Genomic DNA, 9,800 nt, shown 5'->3' with positions numbered 1-9,800 from the left:
TCGCAGTGTAACGAACTGTTCAAACTGTAAATACTGAGATATTCCGAGGTCAAACACTCCCCTGGGTCGACATTATTGAAATTGGGACAGCGCACGGAATAAATAAATGAAACACATCACTGCTAGCCGCAAGTTAGTCCAGTGGCAGCGGTCAAAGAGTGCGTTCTGACACACAATGAACTGTCTAGATGAGGACGGTTCTTCTTTGTCAATATTTACGCGTAAATTAGCTCACATAATTCGGTTTGAAACGTCAGCCTGAAGTGACTAAATGTGTGACGGGGTTCATTCCGGACTGAGGCACCTTTCAGTCAGACATTTTCGACAAATCAGAGCCTATCGCCTCAAGAGAGCAGTCGCTTACGAGAATTTGCCATCAAAACAGATGCGGTGCTCGTGTGTGGGCGCAAGGCTTGGGCTACACACCATTAAGCTCGAGCCGCAGCTGAGTAAAATGTGAAATGGGAGAATTAATCGATCCCAGGACGATGCTTTTTTTCTTTCCCGTGGGAGTATGAATTCTTTTATTCATGAGCGTGTTATGTCACTTCCATTAGGCGGTGGACATTTTTTGAGTGTATCTGAACATGCATTTTCATAATTGCAGCCAATATGTCTACAGAGCCCTCAAAAACTTGACGAATCTTTTCCTTGTGTAGGTGTGAACAATAACTCTCATCATCCCATGTACCCAGGAAAAACTTCAAAAGCGCTTTTATCTGCTATTTTGCCCATTTCTCTTTGTTTTACCTCCGTTTTTTAACATATAATGTATTCATTCTCTTCTTGAGTGGGCATTTTGGGTCCTGCATGAAGTGCATGGGCAGTTAGGAGGAGGTGAGTCAGCGCGGGGGATGGAGAGCGCTGGTTAAGGGTCGCAACTGCGCTAATGCTGAGTGGCAGTCGATAATGCCAAGCCGTATCAAAATCTGACCCTTGGCCCTTGGAGCTCTTAAATTATTCGCCACCAAGGTAGAAAAGGACACGCATTCACACTCATAGCTATATGCGCTTTTCTCTCAACCCCTTTGTTGCCTGCCGCATTTTTCTTTACAGAATAAAAGGTCATTTTGCCCGCCAACTTAAATAACAAAAGTTATGTCTTGGCACTGTATATGTTGGAAAATATCGATACAATCAGGTCTGTCTCGCATATCTCTCTGGAGCGTAAAATGCAGCATTTTTTACGTGCCACCCCTAAAATGAATGGTTTTGCAGTGAATCTTTGTATATTGTTCTTTGTTTGTTTTTTAAAGTGTTTCTATTTTAATGTTTCGTTATATATTATATATATATTCTCTAAACTAAAGCACCAGTAAGAACATAACACAAAGGTTTTTAAAAATGTTCTGCATTGACATCAGAAAACCCTTTTTGGTTCTAATTCGAACCCCTCTTACCAACCTGATTAAGTAGGCTACCTGGAAATAACAATAACAATAAAAGACAAATAAAAAGCAAACATACGCGATAATAGGGTTAGGACGGAGCTTAAAGTTCCATGCCAATTCAGGAACACGAGTATATTGGATGCAACCTTTGAAAATATTGAAATAAGGTTCCCACTCTATAATGAGACAGCTTTGATGCTGCCATTTCGAGTGTGGCTCGTGGGACTTCAATATCCGCACTGCAACTAATCCAATTACACGAATCATAAACTGTGATTGGCGGGATTGCTGTTGGCTCCAATGCCACGCGAACGTTTTCCAATTAGGCCTATTCCTAAAACCTACAGTATTCATGTAAAGGTTCTAAACCACGTCAGACGGAATTCTTATCTCGAAAAGCGTAATTGCGAGAGAGAGAGAACGCCAAAGTAGGGTTGCACTCGTAGGCCAATTGAGTCAACTGAAGCTACCTGTACATGCCTATAATTAAGAAAAAACATGTTAATGTGAAAACATTACATGAGAATGACGTTAGAGACAGATGGATGAAAGTCAGGGGCGGCAGGAGACAAAGAGCGGAAAATTGAACGAGCTCGGGAAATTGAGCGGAAGTAGAGCAGTGAAGCTGAACCGCCTGCGTCACGGTGGGTGCAGCCGTTCGGTCTCTCTCCAGCTCTGATTAAGGCCACCTCACAAACAATCAACAGGCAAAAAGGGTCCTCTAAGTAAGTGACAGTGTCAAATTATGCTGGGTACATGGTATGCCCTATAAATACATCCTAGGTATTGCGAATAAACGGATGCTTAAACTTTAATGTATAACGTTTAAAACAGCAAATCGTTAGTGTTCAGACAACACAGCTACAATTAGATTTAGTTTCTGTATGAGTTAATTTAGCAGTGGTGCTTTCACTGTGTACCACACTGCTCCGTTCTTAATGGAGAGACTGTTTCATTCATGCAATCTCTGTTCATTCATCAGAGCACCGTAGCGTACCCTCTGAGTTCAAACAGACACGAAATTCTTATCAATGGAGAGTCTGACGTCAACAGCGGCGCGATGACTCGCGGATCACGTGCCCAGACGCGTCTATACAAATGGGAGTTGCGCTGTCCGTGGTCCTGAAAAAAAATCACGCTCCGCATTCATCTCTCAACAAGACAGATCGAAGTGTGTTTCAAATAATTCTTGTGGGAAGCAAACTTACTTTAACTCAAGTTTTAAATGAACGTAAGGATAGCGCTTGTTTCCAAACCTCATCCAAGAAGCACAAGGCTTTGAGTTCCAGCTAATTTGTTCGGGAAATCAGGTGAGTAAGTGCACTGCCATTCCCACACGCACTCGATAAATAGTTTATAGTTCCCTATAAAACAAAGAAACGCTGTGAGGGACTAGAGATAAGTTTTTGCTGATACTTAGCTTGAGATGATGTTGAATCTCAGTGCAAGTCATTCAAGGAGATGCAGGTCGACCGATCAACAAGCGTTTCATTCATAAATTTCTAAACGCTTTTTTCCACCTTTTTTTCTGTTTCAAGAGTACACGACCCGCATCGGTATCTTTTAGGCAAAGTAATCTTGATATGTGATGTCTATGTTTTTCCTTTGTTAAAGAAAAAAAAAATATATATATATATTTTGAGATCGCGTGCATAGGAATGAGGATTTTGAAGAAATCGTAAGACTAGTTCGTTGGGAGTTTATTCTTTGAGAATGTAAAGAAGAAAGAAGCGAACGTATAAATTTGGCTGTAAATGAACGATCATAATGCTTTTATATGAATGAATAAAATAAAACATGTATTGAGTAGGGTTTTTTCTCGCAGTTTGCATTTTATAGGAGACAGTGGTTGAAAGCACAGGTGAATTTATAAGGTTACATTAAGGGATGCTGTCAATTTCCTTGCAAGTCAAGAAAGACAATTTACTTATTTTTTAAGTGTAGTTTTAAATATAGTCATTAACCATATGTCCCTTTGCCGTGGCGTTTCGCTAATCCAGCTGGATAAGTGATCAGGCAAACCAAGTGATAAGTGAAGAGGCAACCAGGGAATTCGCTCGATATTGCTTTTATACGTAGTCTCTGTGTGAAATCACTCAATTAAAGCAGCGCAATTAATTGAATGTAAAAAGTGATAATGTATTGTGTTGACGGTGTACTGCTGTAAAACAAGCGCACGTTGTAATATTCTATCATGCTGATTTAGTTAAACAGATTTCAGCTTACGCACGTTATGCTGCTGTAGAGACCAGATGTTATAATATAAAATGTACAGTCTTGTTAATGTTCAGATAAAAGAAAAAAAAAAAAAACAGATTAATCACCATTTTTTCTTTTGTCTTTGTAAGGTGCTCCCCTCTCCCCCATCCTGTCCTCTCTGCATGGTCATGTTCTGCTGTTGCTACCCCTCCAGCACCTCAGCTCTCCTGTTAGTCCTCTTCAGCCTGACCCCCCTGCTGGCCCTGGCTGCCCCTGCACTTCAGCAGAGAACCTCAGTCAGCAGCAGCATTGATGAGGCTCTCGACTTGGCAAAAGAGGACCCGGGGGCAGCAGAAGGAGCTGCTTGGACACATAGGAAAGTGGACAGCCTGCTCCAGAAACCCCTGGGACAGGAACATGTCTCAGATTTGGACTCTGCCAGTTCTCTAGCCTCGGTTCTGCTTGAGGCTCTTGACCACCCAGTTAGAGAGAAGATGACCCAGGGGGATTCTGAAGAAGCACTCATGATAGAGTCAACAGGGATTCAGGGAGACCTTGAGCAGGGCACAGAGAAATCATCAGAGGTAGTACAGCAAGGGGAGGGAAACTGGGGACAAGAAAAGGATGAAAGTGAGAGTGTGAAGGAGAGCAAAGTGAATACCGCTGGCGGGCAAAGTCAGTCTAACGTGGCCAACCCTCTCCAGCGCAAAACCAGGGGCTATTTCCAAAACATTGACCTCGGACTGCAAGACAATGAGATCCTCCCGCCTTTGAAAGGCTATAAAGCCTACAACCAGCAACTGGCCCAGGCGACCAAGAAGCTGAAGTGGCAGGAGGAGCGAACGAGAAACCCATCCCAGCTTGAGAGAAACTTCATGGATGATTTTGATTTTGTGGAAGAGGAGGAGGATATTCTGACCCACAAGGAGGAGGAGGCACGGGCACGGGCAGAGCAGGAGGAGGTGAGGCGGCAGGAGGTAGAGGCACAGGAGGCGCGTGAGGAGGAGCAGAGATTGGCAGACATCGCCTCTGACATGCTTCTGGAATACATGGGCAGGAAGCAGAAAGCTTCGTCCTACATGAGAGACATGAACAAGGCCGCTCTTCTAAACAATGTAGCTGAGGACAAGCGCTCGAACGAGGTGGAGGATAGCGACGATGACGACGAGATGGATCCCCAGACCATCGACAAGTTGATAGAGATTTCCAGCAAGCTGCACTTGCCTGCTGACGACGTGGTCGAAATAATCAGCGACGTTCAGGAGAAGAAGAAAAAGAGGAAGGATTTACCCCCGAGCAACACCCCTCGTTTCCGCCCTCTAGTTCCTCTCAAAGCCAAGCCGAGGCCTCAGGCGTACCAATATCCTAAGTCACCTAAGAAATCCTCTTATACAGTCGATCCATATAAGAAATGGTACAAGGAGAAAAACAAAGGCAAGTTTAGCAAGCAGGACTACTGGTTTAAGCCGCAGAAGCAGTTTCTGGCCTATCCCTCGTTCCCCTATTATCAGAAGCCATATCGAGCCTATTACCCGGTCTTCTTCCCGCCCCCTAAACCGCGGTTCTATACGAATCCCGCTCTGTCGTTTGACTACAACTTTGGGGGCTCCATGGGGTATGGTCTGAAGCCTCCAAACCGTAGGTTCAGAGACAGGCCCAAGGCTAGGGACTGGAAATGGGCGCAAGCCCCTCAACGCTCCCAGAGCCCCTACCCGCAACCGGACACTGTCATATCTAATTACATTCTCCCCCATCCCCGAACTTACCAGGCTCTCCCCATGCCCAAACCACGTTCTCCTCAGAGCGGGAGAGCACCTTCTTACATCTACCCACCAGACTATGTGTACGATGAGCCGGAGTCTCCACAGGAGAGCGACGAAGAACTGGAAAACTTCATTGAGAAGATTTATTACAACCGTAGGTTATTTTAGTCAGCTGGGGAGTTCAGGATATTATAAAGCGATGAAACAAGCGATGAAAGAGTGAGGAGAAAAAGCTGACAGGGAGCTTGAGTGACAGGGCTGTGAAAAGACAGTTAGGTGTTTCTTCTCCACTCTTGTGTTTTGATACATTCCAAATCAGGAACGGAAGAGATGGTGCTGCTACATCAGAACCTCTCTGCGTGCACTCATTTGGTTTCTCTCGCAGTTTACATTTTATTTTGGTGAGAGAATACACAGGTGAATTTGTAAGGTTTCATTCAGGTATGTTTTTGATTCTCTTGCATGTGGAAGAAAAAAAATATAAAAAAGATAAACAAAAGATAAAACAAAAAGAAACCAAAAACAAGCAGATGAAATGGTCAAAGAAAACATTTTGGTGCCAATTGCAAGAGACCCATGTTTATACAAAGATTTATTTTCTTTAGGAAACACTTGATTAATTGAAAAGCAAAGCTTGGGGTTGAATTCTTGATACTGCAGGGCACAGTAATAATTGCTATGGCACTAGTTACGCAAACAAGTAACTGTCAAATTATTACAGGCTTTTCCTGAGGGTCTGTTTGATTGTTTTGATCAATGTTCCTATTGCCTTAATACTGATCACTGTTTTAGCTCATCCATGTGCATGCAGGTCTTGCACCACTAAAAAAAAAGAATTCTTTCACGCACGCTGTAAACAATGCTTGAAACTAAATCTTCCATTTTATTCGCAGAAATGCAAAACGGTGAATATCTTTGCTAGGTCGGTGCCCTGTCAATCTACTTGGTGGAATACCTGTACACATGTGATTTACTGTAAACTTAACATCTTGCCAAAATTTTAAAACAAATTTGAAAAATGCCCCTCTTGTTATGGGTTACCTCCAATGTTTAACCACTGAGTACAGGATCTTTGTCTCAAGAGCCAACAGAACGCTGTATAGTGATGTTTGTTCTTAAAAATACGTTTTAAAATGTCTGAAGTTTGTGAGGATACTCTAAGGGTGAACAGTTTGCACGTCTATCTGTATTTGCATCTTTAAAAAAACAAAAAAAACAAAAAAAGACAAATTTGGGGAAACTTTCCTTGATCAAACTGTGATTATTTTAAAAATTAATTCAAAAAAAACAAAAAAAACAAAACAAAGAAAGACAACTCTAATTACTATAGCAAGTGTTTTCATCAGTGAACTGTCTTGTGAAAGGAATTTGTTGTTGTCAACTTCCCGATTGTAAGTTGTACAGTGTCAAATAAACAAGTGTGTGTGCAATGTGTAAATAACAGCATGTTGATTACTAGTTTTGCTATATGACGAAAATAAAAGCAATTATTTTATTAAAGTCAGTTTTTTTAACAAATGTCTTATTGGAACGTCTTTGATCAGATCCTGAGCAGAAATTAATTAATTTCTGTACCACAGAGGGTTCTTGCCAGGACGATATATGCCGTTTCTTATCTCACCTGTAGCAGAAATTGCATTTGACGTCACAGAGGGTTTGAACCACCATGCCCACCATTGAATTTTATCTGTATTTTCCACAAGCTCTTTCTCATGCCGTATTACAGCAGAAAACACAAAGTGACTGACTACAGAGACAATTTATTTCTCCAGTTGCTCACGTACCTGTGTGCCTGAGAAGATCTCTAATGAAACGGATAGATATGCAGCTCTGTGATTCTTAAAAACCTTTTACGAGTCACGACCGCATTACTCATGACATCCTGTTCCGCAACAAATATTCATTGAAACATGTTGTGATTATTAAGATTGAACGTATTTACCAAACATCAGAGCAAAACACGTAGGGAATTATGTGAAAGAAGATGCGAGTGCATCTGAAAGCAGGCACCTAAACAAATCCATGTTTTCAACCTCCTGAGAATGATGCTGCTCAATAAGACGCCACTAGATGAAAGTCATTCGCTAATAAAAAGAACTTAGAATAATAAAAGGCGAGTAATGTGAAGGGAATAGACATGGAGACACACTGAGACCAAATGAAAGAGAGGGGTGGGGAGAGAGAAAGCTGCAGTGATTAATGAGTCACATGATTGACGGGTGAGTCATCTACTGCCATGCACCACTGCAGAACCTCAAGCACTTATACCCTCTCCCTCTCTCTCTCTCTCTCTCTCTCTCTCTCTCTCTCTCTCTCTCTCTCTCACACACACACACACACACACACACAGACAGGCACAAACACCAGCCCACTCCCCCACACCCTGACTTTGGACACAATGCAGAACTCAATTATGCTCAAAAACACCTGCATTAGGCAAGACGCAAACACACCTATTGCCAGAAGGCCTTGCGCTCTAATTCCAACTACACAGCGTTTGGTTAAAACACCACTAAGACCTCACGGCGACCGATAATGGTGGGATTTAACCCCAAACAGGCGTTCATTACCGTGCTGATGCACTCTAAACGGCCACGGCTTCCCATCCACTGCAAATTAACCATTGCGGTGGCAGACGGCCGCTTGAAATTTTCCATTAGTGACCAGAGTGCAGCGGCTATAGGGGGACAGTTGTTTATGAGCCTCTGATGTGTTTCTCTCGTTCTCTTTCTTTCAGCTTTTGTGTCGAAAATGCAGAGGGCCGTGAATGAGCATAAGTGCGGCGAAGTCTCACGGCGCCACTGGCGGAGGCTGGTGAGTCATGGCCACTTACGTTCTGCCTCAACCTTCAATCTGAAACAGTTGCATTGAAATATGCAAAGAGTCTGTTAAGTTACGGCAGTAATTACTGTAAATGGACGCCTGACTCTTCAAAACCTTCACACGCGAAATGTTCCGAGTCATTAATGTACGCCGCGGCTCCATCTGTTGCTCAGGCACGTGATCGCACGTAGGCACGCGTGCGCATGCAAAAATCAGGCATAAACACAGCCTGATGACAGTGGCGCCAGTACTTCAGAGGTAAAAAGTGGCTGATAATGGCCGTGACTCAGACAGCAGCTCTAATGATGCATTCTGCCGAGCCGACCGACCAACACGGCATGGGAAAAAACACTCTCGCAAGAAACTTTCTCTAAGGTGCTTCAAAGTGCCTTGAAGCTCTCTGCTGCCTTTGTAGATAGACAGCCCCCATTTATGCCCTTCCTGGATTTCAGTGATTAGCCATAATTGAACAGAATCATTTAAATCTCTGAGAGGTTGTTAAAAAAAATGATAAAATAAAAAATTCCTCTTCCCCCCGATCCTTTTCTGTATGCCAAACCTTTATGCATGATGATAATTACCATGTAATTACCATTCAATTATACCCTCTGCTCTCGCCGTAAGAGCTGTCAGTGTGTCCGTTAAGAGCTGATTGCCAGAGTCTCTCACAAGATGTGCATTTACGCCGTTTTTTTTGGCGGCGAGCGATTTTGGCATCCGTCGACTTCGAACGTACCTGCGCTGTCATGTTGTAATGTATGGCGGTGGATACAGCTTTAATATGTCACGTACTAGAGGTTTCATTTTAAAGACTGTGTGAAATGATTTTCTTTCGGAATCAATTCAAACTGTTTCATTTCACACGCCAGGGGGAGAATGATCTTTGACAGCACTGGCAGGGGAGGCAGGCGTCAGGCTCTCGGCTCCCAGCATGCACCGGCAGTCATGTTTCCATTAAAGAGCTTTGTGCTCTCTGACAATAAAACAAGAGCAATGCCGCCTATCACGTTATAACGTCTGATTAATGTGGCTCGCTATCTTTACTAAAGTGTATTGATGTAAATGGAAGTATGGGAACGGCATGTTATGACACGCCAGCTAAGAAAGTGTTGATCACGATCGGCGCTGCAGAAACACCTGCAGAAGGTTAACAGCGAGTGGAAAAACAACAACAACAACAACATTTCATTCATCTGCCGGTTGGGTCGGTGCCGCATTTAAAAAAAGAAAAGGAGGAGGTGAAGAGGGTTGAGGAGCTGATAGAGTCAGAGAGAATGGAGGGAGCGAGTGAAACCGAGAGAATAAAGGTGAAGGTCTGAGTGACTCACTCTCTATAAGTACTTATCCAGCAGCTCTGTAAAGTGGCGGACCACCTTCAGAGTAACAAGCTCATTGCCTGGCTTCTCTAGCACTGAACGCTCTCATATATATGGGTGTTTCTGCAACTGTGGGCACTTTTTTGTCCCAGGGGTTGATTTTTTATTAAAGGTAATAGATTTGAAAGATTTCAGAGCTTTTCTTTTTGTTGTTGTCCCTTTTTTGCCATGCCGTCATCATATTTTTGGTGCTTTTATATACATAAAAGTTTATGTTTGTACAGTATATATATATATATATATATATA

At 42.9% G+C, this 9,800-nt stretch overlaps 1 protein-coding gene across 1 annotated transcript; it reads left to right on the top strand.

Moving 5' to 3' along the window:
- The first annotated feature begins 2,533 nt into the window (after nucleotides 1-2,533).
- On the top strand, nucleotides 2,534-6,871 carry LOC141299610 (uncharacterized). Its single transcript, XM_073829985.1, has 2 exons — nucleotides 2,534-2,701; nucleotides 3,740-6,871. Exon 2 carries the CDS (start codon nucleotides 3,773-3,775, stop codon nucleotides 5,519-5,521), a length of 1,749 nt encoding a protein of 582 aa, XP_073686086.1. The 5' UTR covers nucleotides 2,534-2,701; nucleotides 3,740-3,772; the 3' UTR covers nucleotides 5,522-6,871.
- Nucleotides 6,872-9,800: the final 2,929 nt, after the last annotated feature.

This window comes from Garra rufa, chromosome 23, assembly GCF_049309525.1.
Source record: "Garra rufa chromosome 23, GarRuf1.0, whole genome shotgun sequence".
In the NCBI taxonomy this organism is placed as follows: Eukaryota; Metazoa; Chordata; class Actinopteri; order Cypriniformes; family Cyprinidae; genus Garra; species Garra rufa.
The sequence above is the reverse complement of the archived record's forward strand: the minus strand, read 5'-3'. Positions and strand labels throughout refer to the sequence as shown.

Excerpts from the sequence above, each read along its gene's own strand:
- LOC141299610 (XM_073829985.1), top strand. The coding sequence starts at position 3,773 with ATGGTCATGTTCTGCTGTTGCTACCCCTCCAGCACCTCAGCTCTCCTG.